General features: G+C 41.1%; 1 protein-coding gene across 3 annotated transcripts in view; it reads right to left on the bottom strand.

Annotated features, from left to right (window-relative positions):
* The window catches only part of SNX24 (sorting nexin 24), a 156,008-nt gene that overhangs the window by 70,888 nt on the left and 57,749 nt on the right, over positions 1–27,371 (bottom strand). For all 3 annotated transcript variants that reach the window (XM_032844337.1, XM_032844343.1, XM_032844350.1), the window contains exon 2: positions 1,167–1,250. In XM_032844337.1, coding sequence (XP_032700228.1) covers positions 1,167–1,250 — 84 coding nt within the window. The remainder of the gene's footprint in view (positions 1–1,166; positions 1,251–27,371) is intronic.

Raw genomic sequence — 27,371 nt, 5'->3', positions numbered from 1 at the left:
GGAGTTTTATAAAGGCTAACGGCAACATCTGGTCTAAATCCATATGCACCTGCACTGTTTCTTTTGGAAGCAAAGCTGGATTTAACAAAATTTTAACAGAAGAATGACATCTGTATTATCCCTTGCCATCATAAGAGAAAAGTAGACAGAGGGAAAGAGTTTCACTAATTTCTCTGTAATATCCTGTTAAAGTTTATACTCAATATTCCACTCTCCTGACTTAAAGAAAAAAAAGGTGGGAAATCTAATTTTTAAAGAAACACTAAGAAACTTTTAATACAGAATAAGCACATTGTCATGTCATTTATGTGCTAACAGTTCCCAGAAACTTTAAGAGGTCTTCAATGAAATTAAAAGAATAGACTATCTTTCTTAACATGTTTACTTAGTATCTTCCCATCTAACTTCTTACCTAATAAAGTGACAGAAGTGAAGAAAATGAATCAGGGCATACATACATGTGCGTGCATACACATACACTTGTATATACGTTCACGAGCTAGGTCCAGTTATCAAGATAATGTCAGCCCCTCAGTAATAATTCCTAACCTGCAAAACATTAAGTTTTGGCAGAAAACAAAAAATATTCACCCTTCTATTCTTTGCTCTTTCTCCCCAAACTCAGCCACCCTTCTTGTATTCTTGTGTCTTTTCTCTAAGACTTGTAACGATATGAATCCAAGAACTCGAACACCCATCTTGTCAAGTGGCCTTTACAATGCAAAAGAATGATATGTGTTCTCCTTACACACGTTCACCAAAGAGTCCTTGAATACATGTGCCACATATGTTATCTTTTCCAGGAACGTGTAAGTGTCCATCGCTTTTAATGAATTTCTCCCCATACAATCACCATCTGCTTCCTTATCTCCTTGTAAAGCATGTGAGGTCTACTTGATGGAGTCAGGTCTGAGTCTGATTCTCTGTGAACCTCTCAAATTCCTGCAAAAGCTTACAACTCCCATCTATTTATGTAAAAGATCTGAACAGAAAACCCACCTCCTCAGGAAGCACACTTTCAGGGGACTAAATAATTGAAAAGAAAACTTAATCCATGATCAAGGAAATCCTACTGTGCCAAGAACTATTCATGCTCTCAGAAAACACAGAAAGCAGTTTTAACCTTACAGCATCTACCGTATAAGGAAAAGGGGGGGGGGAGTTACCTTTTTGTGCAAGGCGTGAAATTCGCTGTATCTTTTTTCAACAAAGTGTTTTCTTCCATTCATTAGCACTTCTATCTTAAACACCTAAGGGAAAAAAAAATAAAAAAGATTAATTCCACCCATTCAAAACCCTCAATCGTCTGATGTGGTAAGTTTGTGACCATGATATATTTCATCCCTTTAATTACAGTAGCTGATTCCCCAAAACCCAGAAGGCTCAGGAGACCCTGGGCCAACAGCACTGATTAATGAGTGCTCAGGTCAAATGCTTTAGTTAGTACAAACTGAAATAGCCTCTTAACGTTTCTAACAGAGACGGAAACGTGTTCACGGGCTCCTTAACTTTCTAATCAGAGCACATTCCTCCCTTAAGATTGTTTCACCAAATGGGTATGATGGTATCAAAATAAGGCATTCGGATAAGAATGAGAACCTGGGAGAAGGGACAGGCCCCAGCATCCCATTACAGGTATGAGGACGATGACGGCCGTGCTGTGTCATCTCTAAGACAATCAGGCAAACGGCAGTGCATTTTAGGTTAATTTCTTCCTAACCTGCATATTCATCTCTAGTCTCAGCTGGGCCTTATTCTGCTGTTTGCAAAACAAGGAAAATGTAGTAAAGGCTCATTTTCCCGGCATGATGCCAGTGACAGCCTGCGCTCCCACCTCCAGGAGGTTGAAAGGCCAGAAGAAAAGGCTCTCTGAGTGTGCTAATTAGTGGGCACTAACATGACATTTTCTTGATTCTTAGGTCAGCGGGTCAAGACTGGGAGCAAGGGATGAGAAACATTGTGAAATGCTGATGAAAACACAATGTTCCGCTGGGGTAAGGGCAGGAGGCTGGGTGAGAATGGAAGAGAAGGTGATCTGTTATTTTCAAGACGGTGTCTTTGACTCCTGTTTTGCTGAGCAAGTTGTGGACGACGCCAAGATGATAGATATTGTTCAATGGGTTCGTAAGCCTAATTTCTTGTTTCAGTTGCTCTTCTGGAAAAAACCAGAGTTGAGGTCACAGGACAGCAGAAAGTATTAGAAGCATGCTGACTTTAATTCTAAAGAAAACTTAAGTTAGCTCATGAAACACAAGGGCACACACTGTCATTATGAAAACACATTCCCTATGGCTCTACCTTGCTCCCTGACTCATATGACTTTTCTTGAAAAGACAAAATTATATCATCAAACGCATAATGTGTTTGTAGATTTGTACTTTTTTGAATCAGAAACAAAATCTTATGTCGTATGACTCAGCTGAAGAAACCTGCTTTTATTAAAGCAATTGGTAAATACTTACCAGTTCAATCAGTATCTTATTTGGTTTTTCAAGAAACCTCCTTAAAAAATACTTTCCTTTGGTCAATTTGTGAAAATACTCTCTTCTAAAAACAGATCCATATGCTTCCAAGTCTTGAATGTATGTCTACTATTTTTAAGAAAAATATTCCGTTCACTAATTCACCAAAGAAAATTCCTCTCCTTCAAAGACGCTGCCAGGAAGAGGGGGAGGGAAACACCCTGAGAAACACGGACACGAGAAGATCAGCTTCAACACACGGGCTTGGTTAATAGGACACAGAGTGCCTTTTTAGCGTCAGGCCCCGGAGTTCAATCAGGACAATGTGGGAGCAGGAGAAGTACTTTCCATCTGCAGAACGGCAGGAAAGAAATGAAGTTATGCTCCGAGTCCAGTTACAGGAGGCATCATCATAAAACCCACCACTTTAATTGGCACGTTTGCTGCAGAAGCCACAGAAGCAGAAAGCTGAAGACTCAGAAAGGCTCAACCTACTGGATCACCCTCTTGAAGGCCGGGGATGAGACACATTACACAGCAGCTGCCTCATGGAATGTCATCCCTTCTATAGACCAGATGGCTCCATTACCACTTTCCACAGTTACTCTTCAATCACTCAGTTTATGGGGGGTGGGGATGGGGGGGCGGTTTGGACACACACACACCACACATGTACCTGCGTGGTACGTTTTCATGCTAATATTTTTATTTTGTTGCTACTTCAAAAAGGTACCATATACCTTATAATGTTCAGACTTCTTTTAAAATTTAATATCTTGGGAAGAAAGCTGGTTAATCAGAATTTCCAGGACAAAGTGAAGGAAGAAATGGAACCAATGTAACAAATCTTATTTTCCTGAATTCCACAGCCGTAGTTTCTTTTTGTTGTTGTTGTTGGTTTTGTTTTTGTTTTAGTAAGTTTCTGATACATGTTGTCTCTGCTCCCTGGAAAATCTTTCTCCTGCTTTGTTCTTTTGGCAAACTCTGAGTAGCTATTACCTACCTACCTCTAAGGTAGGGACAGCACAAGAAATGCTGGGAAAGCATGCAGCATAGTATCTGGTATTCATTCATTCATTCATTCATTCATTCATTCGTTCATTTATTTAGCAGATACTTATTGAGGGGCTGCAACGCACTCAGGGGTTACTCTAGGCTCTGGGGATTCAGCAGTGAACAAAAGAGGCAAGAGCTCAGGCTTCCAGGTGCATCTATCCCACCTGGTGAGGGCGGTCGACTATAAATATATGAATGAATACAATGAAGTCAGGAAATAAAAAGCCCTGTGGAGAACAAGGCAGCAGGGTAATGACACAGAGCTGAATGAGGGTGTTGTTTCACACAGCATAGTGTCAGAGAAGGTCTCCCCAGGCAGAGTGGCAGTCAGAGGTGCAACATCTGGACACAAATGCCCGGAAAAGTTGAATGTAGCTTCCTCTGGAATTTCAGACTGGGAGTGGGTGGACAAGGACTTTTTTTTTTTTTTTTTTTCCTGTTTACAGATTTTTTTTTTTTTTAATTAAAGCCTAGAGCAGGGTGATTTCCAAGTCTGGTCAAGATGGTGTTACAGGGAGCAGATCCACTCTCCCACCAGAAACAACTCAAAATATGTGGGAAAGATGTCTCTCAAGACATCAGACACGAGGAAATGAAGAAGAGAGAGAGACCAAAGAAACGAAGTTGAGCCCTATGGTTATGCAATCAGAGCCCTGAGGGGAAGTGAGGGGAAGCCAGTTCCGTGGACAGGGTACTGGGCCAGAGTGAGCTGCACACAGACAGGACTTCAGCGACCTGCCAGAGGTCTCCCTCCAGCATTTAGCTGAACCCTTGTCAACACATGGCATTGGGGAAACTTACCCAAGGACAAGAAGACCTTAGTGAGAAGAGTGCTCAGAGCTTACAGATAACTGCGCCTACAGCCTGTTACCAAATGCCAGGGTAGAAAACCTCATAATTCATGAAACATTAGTTAGAGTTCTCAAAAAGGTCTTGCCTCAGTAGTAGGACAAACTTAACAGTAGACTAACGGCTCTTCCATTCATTCCTCCCTGGAGGTTCTGTCCCCAAATGGGCTTCTGAGGAGCATAAGACACCTGGCAAGGCCAGGGCTCATGGTGTCATGAGGTCTTTATTCTCAAATCTTTGGAGGCTGTGCCCCTTTCAATGGAACCAGACCAATAATCTCTACAAAAAGCATATAACTCTGTAGAGTAGAAGGATACTTTTTTATATTACCTCGTCCTGTCAGGATCTGTGCCCACACTGCCCCCTCAATCTCCTTATAATGTGGTTCCAAATGTTAGCTTGTAAGGCTTTCACTTAAAAAAAAAGAAAATAGTATGTACTTATCAAAAAAGGTTTCAAAAATTCCAAAGACTGTAAACTTAAAAGTTTAAGTTTCTTACATAAGAGACTTGTGTAGTCCGTGCCAACTCAAGAGGGATCTTAAGAATTCTTTCACAAATTGTCCCCAGACATATAAGCTCTGTATGTACACATGTATACAGAAGTTGTTACTTTCTTACACTAATTGTAGCCATATCATAGGGTCCTACTACCTCACTTCTATGAATTTTATTTTTTACCTTATTTACTTAGTACATGCTGAACATCTTATCAGCACATTTTGCAATGCCTAATTCTTTAATGGCTACCTAGTACTCCTATATATACTTGACCAAACTTTAATTAATTAGGACCCTAAGGTAGATATGAAGTCACTGTACTATTTTGTACCATACACACTCAAGTATATATGGATGTTTATATAGTTGATGCATGAACAACATGGGGGTTAGGGGCACCAACCCCCCGTGCAATCAAAAACCCATGTATAACTTTTGACCCCCCCCCAAACTTGGCTACCAATAGCCTACAGTTGACTGAAAGCCTTCCTGTTAACATAAACAGTTGATTAACATTATTTATATGTTACATGTATTATATACTGTATTCTTACGATAAAGTAAGCTAGAGAAAAGAATATGTTAAGAAAATCATAAAGAATACATTTAGAGTACTGTACTATACTTATTGAAAAAAAAATCCACATAAAAGTAGACCCACACAGTTCAAACCCACACTGTTCAATGATCAACTGTATATGTTTATGTATTTTATTTATATATAAATATAGACATAATCCTTGTTTCCGTACACATACTTACACACACACACACACACACACACACACACACAGGATAAATTACCAAAAACTTTGCCAATTTACCACCCCCCCCAATCCACAAAGTTACACAACAGCTAACAGGATAGAATGTCTGGCCCATCCTAACCAACACTGGCTATTGGTCACTTTGGCAAGCTGGTGAGTGAAATGAGAATTAATTGGATGTGTTTTAACCAGTGTGTATAGTGGCATAAGTTTCCATTCCAACTATCTCACATAAAATCACACAGAGGTCCCACCTCCCTGTCTAACCCTCTATTCTTGGAGATATCCTTGTCCTCAAAGACTTCCAGAAATCCCTCTGGATAAAGCAAGGAAGGCTTCATGTAACTAAAAAAAACATATTAAGATTTCCATTTAGGTTTGCTTAAAAAAAAAAAAAACAACAACACATACACAAATTATATTGTTCAGGTGACTAAATTCTAGCCACAGTCCTGGGAACATTATTAAGTCATTACATTTTAGTTGAAAAGGAAAATAGATATGTTAAAGACAAGATTTCCATTCCTAATTGTAGTTTTCATTAAACGTTAGAGCCAGTTTTTTTTCCCTTTGTGATAGGATCTCTGCGATCTGGAAGTCTATGATAAAATATTTCAAAATTTGGGTCTATACCCAATTTTCCAGGAATGTATTTTAAGAGATAAAATAAACCTAAGCTAAGGAAGGATTTAACTCATATTCCAGGCAGAACAGCCTCCTGACTTCAGAAGCTCATACTTTACAAAGTTATTAACTTCTAAGCAAAGCAAAAACAAATTTTTTCCTGTAACAGGCTAAAAATATCTAATAAATAATTTAAATGCCTTCCAACTATAGGTGGGGATTCTATATACAAATAAAGCTTGGGGTGCCTGGGTGGCTCAGTCAGTTAAGCATCTGCCTTTAGCTCAGGTCATGATCCCAGGGTCCTAGGATCAAGTCCCATGCCACGCTCCTTGCTCAGCGGGCAGTCTGCTTTTCCCTCTCCCTGCCACTCCCCCAGCTTAGGCTCTCTGTCTCTCTCTCTGTCAAATAAATAATAAAATCTTCTTTAAAAGCACACACACACACAAAACAAATAAAGCTTAAAGTCCAGAGCTCCAAATGCTTTGGGTCACAAAATTGTTATGCTTGAGAACATGAGATACCCACAAAGGACAACTACCAGCTTCAAATATGACTTTTCTTATTTATGGTTTAATATTTGCTCAATTAGAACAACATGCCCCGAATATTAACTCTAGGCTTAAAATCAACTCTGGGCTTGAAATACTCTCTTTCTTGACTTGGAATAAACAAGAAAGATAAAATAAAATTTAAAAGATTGTTATTTCACTTATAAAAAGCTACACCTCTAAAAGAGCCATTTACTGTGTGTCTGTTGGGAGCCAGGCTTTTTTTTTTTTTTTAAGATTTCATTTATTCATTTGAGAGAGAGAGAGAGAATGAGAGAAAGAGAGCATGAGAAGGGGGAGGGTCAGAGGGAGAAGCAGACTCCCTGCCGAGCAGGGAGCCTGATGTGGGACTCTATCCCAGGACTCCAGGATCATGACCTGAGCCAAAGGAAGTCACTTAACCAAATGAGCCACCGAGGTGTCCCCAAGGGAGCTAGGCTCTTAACATGTATGAATTCATAGGACAGTTCTTTTATGAGGGAAACATGGTAAGAAATCCTCTAATTATAAATTATTACGATATTCAATGACTAGGTATACAGTTCAATAAAACTAGTGTAAAAATTTAATTTGTTCTCATTCTGAGGCTTAAATCATATTTCTTCTAATCCAAGATGCCACATGGATCAACTGAGAGGCATTATTAATTTCATTATATTTGGTTGCAGAGAAACTGCTAATAGCTTTCTTCATGCCTTAGAAAACATGTAAATTTCATGAATTTTAAGATTTAAAAAAAAAAAGACTGTTTCAAATAAACCACTGCTTAAGGAAAAAGAACAGCTCTATAAGTAATCGTCACTAGAGAACAGCTTCATAAGAACTGGGCACTAATAAATGTGTTTTTTTAAAAACGATGCCTCTTTGCAAAGAAAATTCATGACACCAAAAGGACCCTCCCCCACCCAAATAAGAAAAATCTCTGACAAAAGAACAAAAACTAATTAAGAAAAACAAACTTAGAGCAAGAGGAAATATTAAGGACAAAAAAGAAATCTGTTTCCTAAGCTGGGAAGATCAAAAGTATTTACCGTATCACAGGGAAAAATAAGGTGTTCTACCTACTCTGGAATTTTTTTTTTTTTAATTACAGTAATGAAGGAAAAAAAAAAAACAGTGGCAAAATACAGATGAAAAAAAGCAGGAACAAAGATTAGGATGACCCCAAACTTTTTCTCTGCCACACTAAATGCCTCCCCTACAAAATGTAGACAGTATCAGCAAAGTTTTACTAGACTATTATCTCATAATCATCTAAAGATTGAGATTTACTCATAATTGGTTGCCCCCAAGGGAGCTAGGCTCTTAACATGTATGAATTCATAGGACAGTTCTTTACTGTGATTCATACATTCACTCACATAGAAAGGCACAAAAAGGCCATTTCAGCTGTGAGCAAACTCAGAAAATGAATACCCCATACATACTTTTTTAAAAAAGATTTTTAATTTACTTATTTGAGAAAGAGCACGCATGTGCACATGATACACTCAAGTGGGGAGAGGGGCAGAAGAAGAGGGAGAATCCTTGAGCAGACTCCCCGCTGAGGGGGGAGCCCAAAGTGGGGCTTAATCCCAGGACCCTGAGATCATGATCTGTGCTGAATCCAAGAGTTGGCTGCTTAACCAACTGAGCCACCCAGGTGTTCCTAAATCCCCACAGGCTTTTTGCAAAAAATAACTGAAGATGTAGAATTGTCAATGGATAGAAGAACTCAAAAATATATAAAAGTAATATGTTTTTATATATTTGATATACTCATTTTTATATATTTGTTTATATAGTTTTAAATATATTAAATATATTTTAATATTTTAAATGGATAGTTTATCTTTTACATATAAAATATATAATATACAATAAAATAATAAATATATAAAAAATATACCAAAGTATCTATCAAAAAGTATTATTTAACAATAATACAGAAGGCCAGCCACTGCTGTTGTCATCATCAAAGACTATGATGCTGGGACACCGTAAATGAATACAGAGGAAGGCAACATTATCCAGTGGCTGTTATTAGGAGCCAGCTGAGGCCATTCCCAGCAGGAAGCACACAGGGGTTTCATGGTCACATGGACACAGCTTCCTCACAGGCCACTCTGTTGCTCGTGTCTGCAAACTGAGGGCTGCTGGGCAGGGGGGTTGGGTGTCGGAGAATGGGGTGGCTGGGTGATAGACACTGGGGAGGATATTGCTATGGTGAGTGCTGTGAATTGTGTAAGATGATGAATCACAGACCTGTGCCCCTGAAACAAGTAATATGTTTTATGTTAATAAAAAAAATATTTAATAAAACACACACACACACAACCAAAGAAAACGGCTTGTGGTTAAAGTACTGGGTATGCAGACAAATATGAGTCTCCAGAAATCCATAGAAAACCGGTTCATAATTCCACACCCAGGCAAACCAAGAAGGTAAAGGGCTCTTTCCAGATATGCAGGAGCATTTTATGGATTATGTAGACTCTGGTGAAATATTCTCTGAAGTTACTTCTTAAAAATGGAATGTAAGGGGCGCCTGGGTGGCTCAGAGGGTTAAAGCCTCTGCCTTCGGCTCAGGTCATGATCCCAGGGTCCTGGGATGGAGCCCCACATTGGGCTCCCTGCTCAGCGGGGAGTCTGCTCAAGGATTCTCCCTCTAAGCCTGCTTCCCGCTCTCTCTCTGCCTGCCTCTCTGCCTACTTGTGATCGCTGTCTGTAAAATACATAAATAAAATCTTGAAAAAAAAAAAAAAGAATGTAAAGAAGAAGCCAAAAAACTGTGCCCCTAACCTAGAATGAAAATGCTAGAAAAATCCTAAAATGGCAGCTTGGTAGCCTGAACAATATTCAAGTTAGAATAAGAAGCCAGAGGGTTCCAAGAAGCATGCCGAAGAAAACTGATATGATAATTATCAATTATAGAAATAGAATTATAGAAATTAATAGAAATAGGAATTATAGAAAATAAGCCTTTAGTGGTCTGTGAAGAAAAAAAAAAAAAAAGCTGCTTAAAGAGTCCAAGAAAACCAACCAAACAAAATGGATACAATTCCAAATACAAAGCAAAATAAATGAAACAATATTTGGTATGGTCCAGAGAAGAAAAAAAGAGTGGCTGTTTGAGATAATGCTGGGAACAGTTTCCACTGAGCAGATTTCATAATTTATAAGAAGACATTTCATCCTCCACATTTCCAAACATTTGATTACACAGTGAAAATATACATAAACATACATACACAGACCTATAATTATAATATTGGGAACACCAACTATTGTACTCGGTTTTTAGAATCAATCCACACAACCTAAGACAATTCTTTTCACAGAACAGATTGAAAACATTTTTTTGTCGTTGTAAAAGGTAATGAAGTAACTAGCGGAAAACAGGAGGTAAGTGGGGAAAGAAAGCAAACGGGGTACAAATTGTTTTCATCTTATAGAACTGGAAGGCAAAGAATGCCGCTAAAAATCGGTCAGGAAAGTGCTTCAAGTTACAGTGTACTAAATATAAAGCTATGATGTTCATTTTTAATGATGAAATTGAAATCATATGCATAGTGGGAACCGAGTATGGAAGGGAGGTAATACAGGGCAGGGGTGCGTAAACTCAGTTTCTAATTCAAAGTTGAGGGACACTAAGGGTTTTCCAAGATTCAGACATCAAGAAACAGAGCTTTGGATGTACTATTTAGAGTCTGGGTGCTTAAATCATCAATGTTTCAACTCACTTATGATTCTAGAAGGTGTTAGATATATTTTGTTTTCCCTTTTACATGTTTATGTAGTATTGGAAATTTTTCCATATATATATATATCTATATATATATCTATATATATATCTGTGTGTGTGTGTGTATATATATATATATATAATTTTTCAGAAATCCTAATAATGGCATTGTCTCTGCTAAATGTTTTAGTTTTAAATGTCTCTGGTTATAAAGGGAAAATTTTCCTGAGTTCAGTGATATTTATAAAATTACAGGTTTTCAGTCTAAACCCTAGTACTAATTTTAGCTGCAGCTCTGACTGATTATTTGATTATGAAGTCTTCATTTTTCTTTTCCTCTTAAGCTGCATCTATATGACACAAATTCAATCAATCAATTCAGGGTGAGGGGAAAAACGCACTCAAATACATCAGGTCATACATGATGATGGGCTAACACAGTTTTTCATTAGTTTCAATATCATATAACTTTGACTCAGACTTTCTGTAGAAAGTGAATAGTGGTGGTTCTTTGCTTACCTGAACTGTTGTGACACTACATCAAACAGTATGTTAAACAATGAAGCATTCTGAAAGACAGATGTTTAATGAGCTTTATTATTCTCATTTATATCCTGCTTTGAAAGCAGGAGAAGAGATAAATTTTTATCTGCACTACTTACTAATTTAGGCAAATCTCTAAACATCTCAGAGTCATAGTATCTCCATTCCTAAAATATGAATGATAAAAGCATGTCACATGATTTCAGTTTGTGGGATAATTAATGTCTTGGTGCATTCTGAGATGCTTTTTGAGTGCTTCCTATGTACTATGCAGTGTTCAAGGCACTTTCATTTATTAAATGGCTTGACCCACGTGAGAACCTATGAGGTAGGTACTATTATTATTCCCACTCAAAATGTGAGGAAATCAAACCATACAGAGGCCCATAACCTAGACACAGAACTAGGAGCGGATTTATAAACTCACATAGTCTGATTCCACAGTCCCCCATCAACTACTATAGAAATGGGGGTTAGCAAACCCATCATCCTAGCTTTTATGGTGCCTATACACTAGAAAGAGAGCAATTAATAAAGTAGCCAAAACAATATATAATTCTGATGTATGATACAAATCATAAGGGTAATAAAAAGCTAACTGAGCTATATTCAATATAAAACACATATTTAAAAAAATCTGTGTGAATTACGGGAAAATAGGATTTGCTCTCCGGAATCTGGGAAGCTTTCTTTCAAGAGCTGATGTTTCTGAACAGACCTAGAGTGTAGGTAGGCAAAGATGAAGGGTACGCACTAGGCAGAGCAAGTGCAAAGGGCCTGAGGTAGCAGATACAGGAGGGAGCCGCTGAGTGTAAGTGCAGCCAGCCGAGAAAGACAGCATCTATGTAAGACACTAGATGGCAAACAAATAGCAAGCTCCATTCAGTGGCTCAACAAGGATAATTACCAACCTCGTGCCAGGCTTCGTTCTAGTCCCTGGAGACGCAACAGTGATGGACCGTAAGATTCCATTTAAAACACTGAAGAGGGACACAGACAATCACACAGGTAAATGCAGGTTAGCTGGTAAGTGCTACCAAGGAAAACAGAACCGGGTAGTGAGGACAGAGAGGGCGTGAATGAAAGTGGGGTATGGCTGTCATGTGGGGTGGTCAGGCAAGGTCTTACAGATCAAGTCCTATCTGAGCAGAGACCTTGTATTAGTTTTCTCATCCTGCTGTACAAACATAACGCTCCATTTCTTCTCTTACATTTGTCGGGGTGAGGAGTCCAGTGTGCCTGTCTGGTTTCTCTGCTTCAAGTCTCATGGGGCTAAAATCGAGGTACTGATGGGGCTGTGTTCCCTTTGGGGGTTCATTGGGAGAAAAGGTTTCCATTTCCTCTTGGTTACCGGACTGGGGGCCCCATTTCCTTGCTGGCTGTTAGCTGAGTACACAGCTCCCAGCTTTTAGAAGGTGCCTGCATTCTTTGTCTTGAGGTCCCCTTTCTTCATCTTCAAAGCCAGCAGCAGCAATCCTTCTAGGTGTTCTCTGATCTGCTTTTGTGTGTCTTCTTCCACTTTGAAGGACTCCCATGATGATGCTGGACTCAGCCAGATCATCCAAAATAGGCTCTGTAACTCAAGGTCCTTAACCTTAACTGCATCTATGATGTCCCTTTTGCACAGAAGATGACAGATTCATAGGTCTGAGGACCAGGGTGTAGACATTCTTGGAGGTTCTTTATTCCCTTTAGCATAGGCCTGAAGGAAGTGAGACTCTCTGGGGTGGGCAGAGAGGGTCCCTGTAAATGCCTGACATGTCTGCAAGCCTAGAGCGATCAGGAGGGAGGAGAGTGAGTTAGAGGTCTGAGTGGTGGTGCGGAGCGCTGAGTGAAAGCAGACACAGGAGGACGGACTGGTAACTGAACATGGAGTCTGTTTACCAAATGAGGAATCAAATATAACAGGGAGGTCTGGGGTCTGAGCAAGTGGACGGACGGTGGTGCCATCCTGAGCTGGGAAGACTGGGCATTAGCCAGTCTATGGCAGCAGAAGGGAGCTCAGTACTGGCCATGGTCAGTTCAAGATGCCTGTAAGACACCAAGGGAAGATGCAGAGCAGCGATGAATGTAGAGCCCGAGTCTTAGAGATAAAAATTTGGAAGTCATCAGAGTGTTAATGCAATTTATTTATTTTTTTTTAAGATTTTATTTATTTATCTGACAGAGATCACAAGTAGGCAGAGAGGCAGGCGGGGGTGGGGGGAGTAGGCTCCCTGCTGAGCAGAGAGCCCGATGCGGAGCTCGATCCCAGGACCCTCCGATCATGACCTGAGCCGAAGGCAGAGGCTTAACCCACTGAGCCACCCAGGCACCCCTGTGAATGCAATTTAAAGCCACAAGACCTGATCTGAACATGTAGGATGTTTATTTAGGGATGTCAAGATCATAATGGGGTTTATGGTTTTACCATTTTAGCAATGAGAAGCCTCTTGTGCATTTTAAAAGCCTTCCTCTTCCAAATTAAACTTCTCCAGCTCACGGAGCTGTCCTTCAGATGACCTGCTGCTCAGGTCTGGCACCACGACCACCTTTTGCACAAAACACAGTTTGGGGGCGTCTGGGTGGCTCAGTGGGTTAAGCCTCTGCCTTCGGCTCATGTTATGATCTCAGGGGCCTGGAATGGAGCCTGCATCTTGCTCTCTGCTCAGCAGGGCGCCTGCTTCCCCTCTCCTCTCTCTGCCTGCCTCTCTACTACTTGTGATCTCTGTCTGTCAAATAAATAAAGTGTTTTAAAAAAAAACACAGTTTGGCATTGTTTCTTCTAAAATGCTGAATCCAGGATTTAAGGAAATACAGGTATTCCCCCAATTAATGAAAGGACTGCATCTCCAAAGTCCATAGTTGAAGTGGTATAAAACTCAGCAGGGTTTTTCTTATTGAATAAGTCCAAAAGACTCCAACCCATTAAAAACAAAACAAAACAAAACAAAAAAACCCTCCATAGGTAGCCCATAATTTGCATAAATTACAATACTAACATTATTATTTCGCTCATCAGATTCGCAGTATAACACAGTGGTTAAAGGTTCTAGGTCTTCAGTTAAACTGCTTGGGTTTGAATCCTGTGTTTTCTCTTGCTCTCCACTGGGCTCTACAAAGACTCCATGATTTGGGGAAAGTTATTTAACATGTCCCCATCTCAAGTTCCTCAGTTACAACACAGAGCTTCCAAAGGTACCTTTCAGACAGGTTTACTGTAAGGATGAAATGTGATGATCCATGAAAATAATTTGCCCCACTGTCTGGCATTCGGCAGGCATCCAAACAAGAATGTCACCTACTGAAGTCAGTATCAACATCTAATCACGGCTACAAGTGTTTCTCTATCCGCACGGGGAAGGGGAGACCTCTTGCAGGACTGAAAGGGGGAAAAGATGATCCTACGTGAGATCACCTTGCTGACCATATCCGTCCATCTCTACAGGTAAGAGGGGCTCTCTTCTCCTTCACCAGAGTTGGTTCACCCTGCGGTGTATACACGTGGTGGGCTTCCACGCCCTCCTTTGTCAATGCTCACTGAGAACCCACGGTACGAGGATGGCATAATTTTTCTGAAAACCGATTCTGTCATCCACATCATGAGCCACTGTCTTCACGAAGCTTTGGGTCATCTACAAATGTGAAGGGCTTTCCTCCATCCCGGCCCGAGATCTCACCTCCCAACCTGCCAGCTGCTCTCTCTGCTCCACGCTTGCCCTCTAACAATCTGTGTTTCAGAGCAGCCAAAGTGGCCCTTGGCAATCCTCCATCAGACCACACTACTCCCCTGCTGACATCTTTCCGATGGACGTCCATCACTCCTAGAACAGAATTCAGGTCCTTACATTTGCACTGCCAGACTCCACACCATCCAGCTCCAGGGCCCGTCCCTCTCCTCCATTTCTCTAGCACTAGCCCTCTTCCTCCCCCTGGTCCGGCTGTGCCAGCCTCCTTGTTGACTATCAGATGTATGGAGCACATTCCCAACTCTAGGATCGGAAGTGCTTCTACCTAAAGGATTCCCCCTCACTTTTTCCAACTGCTGTTCCCGGTCATCTTCTTTGAGGGGTCTGTCTTATCTAACGACTCCATCTGAATCAGGGACTCTAGTTCTGCCCCTCCCCATTCTTGATCCTCAGACCTGACCTCATTTTTCCACTTTGCACATACCATGGGTTAGCGCGCGCACACACACATACACACACAATGTTGGGGTTGGTTTACTGTCTGTTCTTCCACAATAATCACAAGCTCTATAAGGACAGGTGCCTCACCTGTTTTGTTCACTGTTAGAGCCCCACTGCCTTCAACAGCACCTGGCGACAGAACAGGTTGAGTCTATGATGTAAATGAGGAAGGAAAGAGAGAAAGAAAAAGGGAGCAAGTCATCCACAGGAGAACACACTGGGATGAACATGACTACACCTTAGGCCAGCTCAGCAGTCTTATTGCAAAAAAAGTAAGATGGGTTATTTTTGTTAGGAAGAACAATCAGGAAGTTAGACATGACAGAGTCAGACTGTGCAGAATAAGATGGTTTCTTACAGAAAATTGGTTGTAGATGGTCAAAAGAATACTGTTCATGAGGATCTGAAAGCGATGAAAATAGTTTTGAAATAGAACTCTTTTATTATAAGAAACTGGTAGCCTTTTTTTTCTAGTTTGTATTTCTAGTTTGTATTTCACTTAATACATTAATACATAATACATTAATAATGACTACCATTTGTAGAAGCTACACGATATGGCAGATAGAACAATCCGGAGTCAGACACACCTGACATCCAGACCTGCCACTTTCAGGGAAGTGGGAGGGAAAGCAAATTTTCATTTGGGAAAGCAAATATTCACGTGCTAGCTGTGTTTCCTTATAGATGTTGCTTATCCACTTCAAGCCTTAATCTCCTCATCTGTAATATAAAGAAGATAATACCTACTGCTTGGGGCTGGTGATGGAGTAAATAAATAAGACAAAACATATAAAGCACTTGGCACCCAGCCTGGCATATGGTTGGTACCCCATACATTCTAGTATCTTCCTGAATATCATTGGGTTTCTTACAAATCTAAATGGAATTTGAGCCTATTAATTGCCTTTGTTTCTCCAACACACCATGAAGTACCATGATGCACTAGGCTTCTTTCTTTCTTTCTTTTAAGACTTTATTTATTTATTTGACAGACAGAGATCACGAGTAGGCAGAAAGGCAGGCAGAGAGGGGGAAGCAGGCTCCCTCCTGAGCAGAGAACCCGATGCGGGGATTGATCTCAGGACCCTGAGATCATGACCTGAGCCGAAGGCAGAGGCTTTAACCCACTGAGCCACCCAGGCACCCTTAGGCTTATTTCTTAAAAAACATATTCTTAAAAAAAAAAACAAACAAACACTACATGATTCAAAAGATCAAAAACTTGAAAGCATTCTATATATATATATGGAGAGAGAGAGAATTTTTTAACCAAAAAAGGTGTAAAGAGTAAGCTCGAGTGGCTGAGAATTACTGGTCTCATTCAAGATGAGTGGGGTTCCATAATTTTATAGGCACCAAGAAGATGAGATTCTTCTGAGTTCTCTCAATACTGAATGTATTTATTAGACCTCAGAAAGGGAAGGCTGCTTGGCCACAGGCAGTCTGCAATATGCGTGCCAGCTTCAAAGCTCTGCTGCTTGGCACTGAAATATGGGCGGAGAGCAGGTGGAGACGGACGAGCTCTATGGCCATGAAAGGGTGCAGACCATTTTGTCAACTCTTCAACTGAAGATCCTAAAAAGACACCCTGTTGTTCCTGTTAAGGGCAAAGAGGCTTCTGTTCTACCAACAGGTATTAGAGAGGATCTGTCCATATTTTTAAAATGCCCTCCTACAAGAAGCAAGCAAGCTCTTAAAGATTTTAGAACTCTCAGCCTTCTTTCCAAGCTCAGAATTTCAGTTCTTCTTAAGATAAAAATATTTATCAAGTGTTTTATTGTCCCAATATAAGCTTGGTTTAAAACTGTCACACTTGGGGTGCCTGGGTGGCTCAGTCAGTTACGCATCTGCCATCAGCTCAAGTCATGATCCCAGGGTCCTGGGACAGCCCTGTGTCAGGCTCCTTGTTCAGTGGGGAGCCTGGTTCCCCCTCTCCCTGACCCCATTTGTGCTCTCTCTCTCTCTCTGAAATAAATAAAGCTTAAAAAATAAAGCTGTCATACTGTAAAGACAATGATGATGGTGGTCTTCTTTATTCAAGTATTTATTGAGGACTTAGTGTGTGCTAAGCCCTGTTCAAGGTGTCTGAAGTCTATGAGTGAAGTAAAGTGACAAAGAGCTCTGCCCTCAAGAAACATTGGTTCCAGCAGGGGAGATGGATAACAAAAGATACAAAACAACAGATACAGTGTGTTTTAGAAAGTGATTATCTGGTGTGTGTGAGGGGGGCGGGGTAGGGACAGAGCCAGGAAAAAGCACTGGGAATGCTGAATGAAAGTTGCAATGCTGGAGCGCCTGGGTGGCTCAGTGGGTTAAAGCCTCTGCCTTTGGCTCAGGTCATGATCCCAGGACCCTGGGATGCAGCCTGCATAGGGCTTTCTGCTTAGCGGGGAGCCTGCCACCCAGCACCACCCCCCCGCCCCCACCTGCTTCTCTGCCTACTTGTGATCTCTGCCTGTCAAATAAATAAATAAAATCTTTTTTTAAAAAAAAGTTGCAATGTTAAATAAAATGGTCAGACTTGGCATCACTGAGAAGATGGAAATCCAGACACTGAAGTTGTATCAAAGCACTTAACTCAGTAGTATCTTTTATTTCTTGTTTATCTTTTTTTTAATTTTTTAATTTTTAATTTCTTATTTATCTTAAATTTAAATTAACCCACTTTTTAAAATGTACTGGCACACCAATGTTTACAAACTAAGTCTATCTCACAAAAAAATGTACAGCTAAATTTCTGTATTATAAATCGCCATCTTTTCTAAATCTATAGAACACACACACACCGGTGCCAAAGACACTCCAGGAGAAGTCTGGAGTCTAGCAAGTCTGGGCCTCCGCATGTATCATCATGGACATTCTTCATGAAGAATCAGCTTTTCTAAGCCCATACATAAGGAGCTGCTGAAGAGGAGGGGGTGGGGGAAGGCCATTCCAAGAGCTTCTCCTATTGATTTCATTTACCCGTAACAAAGAGATTCTTTGTTACAGGATATATCATAATCACTTAATTTGTCTGAGTCCTTTAAAGATGGAACAGTGGGGCACTTGGGTGGCTCAGTCCTTAAGCCTCTGCCTTCAGCTCAGGTCATAATCCCAAGGTCCTCGGATCAAGCCCCACATCGAGCTCCCTGCTCGGTGGGAAGCCTGCTTCTCTCTCTCCCACTCCCCCTGCTTGTGTTCCCTCTCTCGCTGTCTCTCTCTCTGTCAAATAAATAAGCAGAAACTTTAAAAGAAAGAAAGAAAGAAAGAAAGAACAATGAATTGAAGAAAAAGTGTTGACTTGCCAAAAATATAATCATTTTGTAGGTTTTCTGTGGCCGGTATGGGTCATTTTCCCTTAGTAATACCACCTATGTGGTGTCTGTAGAGAATGAAAAACATTAACTCTTAATTCCTGATCTTTCCGACAGCCTGTGCTAAATCTACACCTTAAGGCTCATAACACTCCTCCAAAGAGTAGCAAGGATAATGCATTTCTGCACACTTTAACTCTCCAAGGTTTAGTGCATTAGACATGCACTATGAAATCACCCACATCACCTAGACACGAGCAATTTTTCTCTCTCCACAGTCCTAGTTCGCATGCACCAGAGCCAGTGCAACCCCAAACCTTCTGCCAGGTATTTCCTACACGGCACAACACACAGATTTGAAGACAACTTTCGGATGTTGGACAGAAAAAAAAAAAAAGTGCACAAGATAGAGAACTAATACCACCAAACATGATTAGTTCATTAGCTTCATTTCGGAAAGCAAATATTCACTTGCTACAAACCAAATATTCATAAGTCTCCATTATTCCTTGCCGTAGCTCTGCCAAGGTTACTCCTTTACAGACTAAAATTTATGAAAGCAATGAAATCTGAGCACGTGAAAACATTTCCAGACAGGTGAGCTGCTTGGCCATCAGAGATACATAGTACACCCAACTTAAATATTCTCGGCAGAAGGAAAGAAGAGTTATTTTAGTTCCATTAAGTAACTTTTCATGAGCTCTACTGCGAAAGTAAACTGATCTGAAAAGATACACATGGAGAATGGAAAGAGAATAAAAAAATGCACAAGGAAGATTATTTCTCAACAAATATATGAACACATACTGATATGAATTATTTGCTCAACATACCAGCACGAAACTGAAATTGGAATATGACTTTTATTTATTTTTTATTTTTTAAAAGATTTGTCAGAGAGAAAAAGAGAGAGAGGGGGCACAAGTAGGGGGAGAGGCAGGCAGAGGGAGAAGTAAGCTCCCCAGTGACCAAGGAGCCTGATGCAGCACTTGATCCCAGGACCCTGGGATTATAACCTGAGCCGAAAGCAGATACTTAATGACTGAGCCACCCAGGTGCCCCAAAATATGACTTTTAAAAGTGAAAAAGTAAGGGGCGCCTGGCTGGCTCAGTGGGTAGAGCATGTGACTCTCGATCTCAGGTTGGTGAGTTTGAACCCCATATTGGGTACAGAGATTACTTAAAAAAAAAAAAAGTGAAAAACGCATTATTTATAATTAAAAACAACTGTAACGACCTAGTGTTTAAAAGGATGATACATGACAGCACATTCATATCATAGCTCAGATTGATTAACACAAAATGGTATTGTTAACCTTGTTAAAATTTTTAAACAAGGGTAGGCTACATAAAGAGTACACTTTAAAAAAAATTTTTATTTTATTTAAATTCAATTAATTAACATAGCATGTATTATCAGTTTCAGAGGTAGAGTTCAGTGATTCATGAGTTGCCTATAAAAGAGTACAGTGTTTTGCATTTTGAAAGGCTCACCCAGCTGGCATAGTCAGAGGAGCATATGACTTGAACTAAGGGTTGTGAATTCAAGCCCCACACTGGGTTGTAGGGATTACTTAAATTAAAAAAACATAACAAACAAAAAAAAGTAAATACATGATCATAACAGTGTATGTACATATGTACCCAAAAAAGATGGGGAAAAAAATACCCAGATGTTTTCAAGGAGCAGATAAGATGTTTTTGTTCACTTTTCAGGGTTTTTTCCCCCAGCAATTTTTCCTCACTGAAGATGGGTATTTCACAGCCTTCTCTAAAATTCTGAGTGAAAATGTTTTAAACAAAAAACAAAAAATTGTAAAACGGATGTCTTGGGTTCCAAGTCCTTCTTTGTCATTGATTAGCCAAAGAGACAGGAAAGTCATTTCTCAGCTCAATCCCGTGCATACTATTTTTCTTATATATGGCCCCTGCGTATTGCTTGCAGAGGAGTTTTTCTCCAAGTCTGCTCTGAGGCAGAGCCTGTGCAATGTGCACATTTCCATGCCATGCTTTACACACTGATGAGGGCCCACAAATGGTAACTTATCTTCAACGAATCGGGCATGCTCACCTCACTGTTCAAAACCACTATCTTCAGGATCAGATTCTTTTCAGTGAATTGCCTTCCATGGCCTCTCCCTTAACCAAACAGCAAATCAGTTCTCAAAGCAGACAACCCTGCTCCTCCCCTACTCCCCCTCCACCCTGTGCACAGTTTCTGCCTCTGAAATCAGGGGACTTTACGAAATGCAAGCTCCAGGTTGATCTGGACCAGATTGTGGTTTTCACAGAGACTAGACCACAGGCCTTCTAGTCAGTTTCAGGTTCCACCGGCTACCTTTCCTTCTACAAAATGCTCACCCGTCTCTCTTCCTTGGTCTGAAAGCAAATGTTATAATCTGTATATGACTATGTGCCTGAATTCCCAAGTTTCTAGAGGTTTCCTCTTATGGTAGTGAGACACAACCCACTGCCACAGGTTGTGAGCAAACAAACACATGCATTCATTCTCAGGACGGGATGGACGTGACTATCAGTTCGTTATCAGTGGGACTCACCTAGGATATCCATGATAGTGTGGCACGTAGCATCAAGCCCTTTTAAAGGCATTTTTCTAAGGCTGTCATAACTTCGTACCTCCACAGTACAGGGGCTCAATGACCTGCTGCCCATGAAGTGTGTGGCCATTCTGGTGCCAGGAGGGGAGCTGTAGCATCCGAGGCCACTGGGACCCTGTCTTGGCTACTGTGCAAAATTGTACTGTCTACCTCACAGCTGAAAAAGAGGTATCGATTTTGTTTTGCTTTTTTTAGTTAACATATTGTATCTCAGCTGTAATTTTTTCTCTGATATCTAAACCACTCTGAGTTAATATCCTGTTGGGATCTCTTTAATATGGTTTCTCAAGGGCACCTGGGTGGCTCAGTGGGTTAAAGCCTCTGCCTTCGGCTCAGGTCATGATCCCAGGGTCCTGGGATCGAGCCCCACATCGGGCTCTCTGCTCCGTGGGGAGCCTGCTTCCTCCTCTCTCTCTCTCTCTGCCTGCCTCTCTGCCTATCTGTGATCTCTGTCAAATAAATAAATAAAATCTTTAATATGGTTTCTCAAATGCAGTAAAACTAAAATGACTGGTTTTTCTGGCCACGAAGTCAAAACACGACACCAACCACCACAGAAGCAAGCCACAGAAGCCCGTCCGCCATTTTCCTGTCCAGGTAATCTTCCTGATTGCAAGACAGGACCCCCAAGTGAGTTTTGTTTTTAATTTGAAGGTATTCTTACTTGATTAACAAAATTCTTCATTTTTTACTTCTTTGTTAGTACCAAGGGGAAATTCCAGGCTTTAAAGGATTCAAAAGACTTGTATCTAAATCAGACCTGGACACTCTCCTTGCAACATGCTGATTTACATGAGATCTCTTGGAGTTTCTCTGCTTCCATAAAATGCGGATGCCACTGCCCATCAGGCCTGGGTTTGCCGCTTTGCACAAACAGTCCAAAACAGTTTTCCTGATCTGTTTCAACTTGAAGTGTTGTCAATATATGGATTGTCTTGCTTTCTAATTCAGTGAAAAATCTAGTTTTCCATTAGTCTCTGCCTTTCTAATTTTCGATACAGCTTTACTAAATGTAATTATTACAGGCAGATTCAAGAAAGCAATTACTGAGCTACTGGTTTGTATCTCTTAAGTCTTAATAAGTGGCAAAAAGTTGTAACTGCACCTAGAGCATAAAATAAATTTTTCTACAGATTAGACATACACACCCTTGGATTTCTATGTGGAGAGACCTATTTAAAATAGCATATAAAGTGTGCTCTCTTAAAACGCACGTCTTCATCCTTGTTTAAACTTTATTCAAAGGCAGTGCTGTGAGTTCTAAAGAGGAAGAAATGACATTTCCGAAATGTCCCTCTGCTCTTTCTTCAGGACTCTGTGACTTTGGTAAACCACTTCATTTCCCGGATTTCCTTTTTCCCCTCCATCTGTAAATATGTGAGGATGTTAAACTAGATGGTCAACAAGTATTCTTTCAGCTCTATGAAATATTTATTATGAAATATTTATTAAATTTATTACATTTATTAATTTAATTATAATAATTATTAAATTTATTAAATTCCTAATTCCTAAGTTCAGTAACACACAAGGACAGGACTTCTAAGGCTTAAAATTGATTCAAGAAGAAAGATATAATTAATATAAACCAATATATGGAATTGTTAACCCAATGATATAAACCAAATTTTCCAAAATGCCTTAAGCAATAGCTGTAGATATAAATGGGGGATACAACTTCTTTGGGAGTCATCCAAATTGCAGACTTTGGCTTTCCATTTATCGGTAAATAGTGCAGTTTTCACTATGGGGTCAGTTAACACTGGTCTTGGGCAAACAACAAATTCTGTGAATGGTAGGTACCAGCATCCCCAAGCCAAAATGCCTCTGAGACATGGAACAGTTACGTACCAATCAGTTAATTGTCCTTATCTCAGTATGGTGATATTATTTAACAATTCATGAGTGGCACGAGCAGGTGAATGTCATCATTTTGCAGAAAAAAGACTAAGGATCAGAAAAATAAATGACTTTTCAAAAGCCTCATAACCATGCAGCAGTCTGCCCTCCACAATACGGTCATGGGCAGCCTTTTTGCAAAATTAATTATTGAATAAAGCCATAGGAGTCCTTGTCCCTGTGACTTTTTCCACTTTCTGGAAAAATCTTCATTGTTCTTAACATTTTGGTTTTCGGCATCATTCAAAATAGGGCTGATTATTTACCTTGAACACCATACAGCGGCAGCAACCATTCTACATTTTAGATCAATTTCGATGATACGTAAAGAACTTAACTTCATGATTTCTAGAATGTAGCCTGATGGACTTTGGACAGAATCCTTACATCAAGGGCTGGAAAGTGATGATGAGCGTTCTCACTACCACCATTATCTGCAAACTGAAAACCAGCCTGCAGTGGTTTCTTCAAATCCTCCTCCATTAAGGTGGGACAAGAAAGTGCAGAGTCAGGCGTCTGGGTAGCTCAGTGAGTTAAAGCCTCTGCCTTGGGCTCAGGTCGTGATCTCATTGTCCTGGGATCGAGCCCCACATCGGGCTCTCTGCTCAGCACGGAGCCTGCTTCCCCCTCTCTCTCTGCTTGCCTCTCCCTCTACTTGTGATCTCTCTCTCTGTCAAATAAATAAATATTTAAAAAAAGAAAGAAAGAAAGAAAGTGTGGAGCCACTGGAAAAAACTAAAAACAGAAGCAAGCGAACCAACAATATGCTTCTTCCTTAATTCTATAATGAAATTGAAAACCTATATACCTGGTCCGTACTGAGTCACCCATCTAAAGGTGTACTGTGCTGGGTCTGGATGCCACATTTTCAGAATGTCATTGTCACATGAGACAGTCTTTTCTGTAGAGAAGCCACCACAAGACCTGAGGTCTATCTCTATGGCATCTGAGGAGCAAGGAGAGATGTTTACCCCAGGGGAGTGGTCTGTAAGTATTTGTAGAGCAAATGAGAAGGGATTGCTGTGAAGTTTTGTCGATCCCAATAACAAAATTAAGACCAGCCAGTAAATTTTCTGTACAGTCTAGGGCCGAGAAAAAGAATCATGACTTGGAGTTTGCCATGCAAGCATAATGACCCAGCATCCCAAATCACCCACCAGATAAGGCTGAACTGACAGTTTCCAGCAGCTTATGTAAGGAGGGATTACAATTCAACCCAGTTTCTGGCTAGAGATTGTATTTTGGGAAAACAGACGACATGCCACTGTTAAGTAAACAGCCTCTTTCTTTAAAGCGAGTCAACCAGGGCAGGCGTGTCATTAAGCCATAGGAATACCCAACGTAGAATCTGAGATGGATAGAGTCAAGGCCCCAGATCTATTATTCAAAACAAAAGCATTTTACAAGGAAGCACCGAGATTGGGACTCAGCGTAAAAGCTCCTAAGATACAAAAGCACTAGCAATTATAAACACGGAACCTGAAAGAGTCACTTGAGAGAATTAAGACAAATGGGTCAACATTAACTTCTAGCCTTAAAACACCAAGACAGCAGAGAAGGGCTTTTGATGATCCCTAAAAAAGGGCACGAGGAATGTGCCAGAAGGAACCAATCCCACAGAGGAGCAGGAGACAGAACACAGAGATCCAGGTCTCCTTGGAAGGAATGTCGGGAGCACATTTACCTCAGGCAATCAAAATAAGCAAGTCACATGCGTGGACACAGACTACTAATAAAGAAACAAAACCCAGACAGTGGAAAGGTCTGTGAGTTTTGTCTTAATTCTGATATTAAGTAGCCATAGATAAGAGATACATCACTTGCCTTCACTTCTGGCTACAGTTTACTTACTCAGTAACAAAGTATGGATCACTTCTGTGTGTCACCATGGGCTAGATGATGGGGACACAGAACTAACAGCACAACACGCAGACTTACAGATGCTCTGAAGGCAAGGGCAGATGGCCAAGAGAGTGTCCAACAGCACAGACAGATAGGGCTCAGTTTCTGAGAAAGCCATGAAGATCAGAGACCTAAGGGGGAGCTGAGTCTGAGGGGAAGGTTCGTTTAACAAAAGCAGCAGATGCACTTGAGCAACTGGGACCTGGACACTGCAGTTGAAGGGGAGGAAGGACTGAGGGCAGCCCATAGGGCCAGATCATGCTGGGCCTTTTGGGCCACATTAAGGACCCCCTGACCTTTACCAAATGAGCAGGGAGAGGCCCCTCAATGACTGTATGCAGGAGCTGCCTGGATGAGACGGCCACAAGAATCCCTCTGACTGCAAAATAATGGATTCTAAGAAGTTCGGAGAGGATGGAGGAGATGGAGTATGAAGGTGTTGATGTCTTTTCCAAAGGTCCACATCAAAAAGTTCATGTTTCTTAACTTGTTCATGTAAGCACTTAGTAATTACACCATGGTGAATTAAAAATGGACTCAGTCATACAACAAGCTTAAAACTGGGCCCTTAGGGCACCTGGGTGGCTCAGCAGGTTAAGCAGCTGCCTTTAGCTCAGGTCATGATCCCAGGGTCCCGGGATCAAGCGCCACATCAGGTTCCCTACTCAGTGGGGAACCTGCTTCTCCCACTGCCTGCAGCTCCCCCTGCTTGCGCTCGCTCTCTCAAATAAATAAATAAATCTTTAAAAAAAAATACCCTGGGCTTTTAAAAGTTTAAAAAAAAAACACTAGATACTAGACATTTTTAAAATGATGTCAGGAGGACGTTTTAAGAGCCTTCTCGTCAAAGGCTTCTCTCCCTTCCTCATCCACAAAAGACAGAGAGAAGGCTGCTCTGCAGTTACGAGGAGAGGACAGAGCAAACCACTCTAGGTCTGTGCACCCAGGTCTGAGGAGGGGAAGCCAGGGAGCTAGGGGTCCTCCAGCTCACCCACTAGGTGTGGAGCCCCCTCCTGGGCAACAAAAGCAATGCAACTCAGCAGCCTGCAGGTGTTCACCCAGGAAACATCAAGAAAACGTAGCGGTGCGAGAGCGGGAACAAGCAAGAGGAAAGGCAGAGGGACGATAAAGGGTGGCCTCATCAAAAAAATGGACACAGCAATGCCAGAATCGCCAGCGAGGTTAACCCACTGGGGGAGCAGAATTGTGAATGAGGGGAACTGTCTGAGTTGTCCTCTGAAAGATACTGTGCGGAAGAACAGTGATGTCCCCAGATCAACTCCACAGGCTAATCTAATAATAGGACTCTATATAGAGATGGGCCATAATCTATAATCTCCAAGTTAGGGTTCATCAGGCTAAAGCAATGTCATCTACGAGTGACAGGGATTACATGTTACAATGTTCAACTTTGGGTTCCAGTCAAAACTTTGTAATGACGAGGCTGATGACAGGCCCCTGGTGCCTAAGAGGGGAGTTCCAACCAAAGTCCGGGTTCTTACGCTGGGAGAAGGTGACGTGGTTGTGGAGATTCAGCAAACGTATCTGCAGCCTATTCATGCATTATAGAAACTGCCTTGAGCACGGAGAAGGTTCCAGAGGCCAGTCTTAGGAAAGGGGGCCGGCAGGAAGCAGACTGAATATAACCAAAGCAGTTTCCCATGTATGTGTTAGCGGCTTTCTCCCCCCACTCCCCACTTCCACTGAAATCTGATTGAAGGGGGACATGGTCAGGACTGCCCACCCTGTCTCTATCCTCACTAGAGCTGCCCCTACCTAAACCCCTTACCCCCACCCTCTTACTCATCAAAGCCTGTCGGATTCCAGGACGGAGAAGTAGTGAGGATGGCCCTAATTTGGAACCTCTTCCCACATTCTTACAACCTTGGTCTTGAAATTAAGAGGAAAAGAATCTCAAAAGTAAAAATGAAAATAAACAAGAGGAGAAATGGAGTGGACACAAACAGAACAGCCTGGCCTGTAGCCCAGAAGGGGAAGGTCTCAAGGCGCTCAGACACTAGGCAGAGTATCTCAAATCCTGAACATCACAATGGCAGGATTAATGTCTTAAAGCTAATTAATGTCTTAAAGTTCTGCTGGATTTTTTCAATTAAGTTTCCCATCCTCAAAGTAACCTTATCTCTGGTGATTTTCTTAACTTCCTAATCTTCTGCCTTTACAGCTGTTACTCCTAAGAGTGAAGTGATGGTCGACTATTTATAGGATAAACTGGTATCTTTTAGCCTTGAACCTACAAGCTCTCAATCCATTCTGGCCTCAATGCTGCATTCCTCATTAGGGAAAAAGGCATGCCCTAGAAAGAATTATTCCATTAGGTAGTTTGCACAAGATAACCACCCCAGTGTAATCTCATCACTAGTACAGGGTCTGCCTCTGAATATGTCATT

Source organism: Lontra canadensis, unplaced genomic scaffold, assembly GCF_010015895.1.
Source record: "Lontra canadensis isolate GAN:19392208 unplaced genomic scaffold, GSC_riverotter_1.0 scaffold4, whole genome shotgun sequence".
NCBI lineage: Eukaryota > Metazoa > Chordata > Mammalia > Carnivora > Mustelidae > Lontra > Lontra canadensis.
This window is presented reverse-complemented; position numbering and strand designations above follow the sequence as displayed.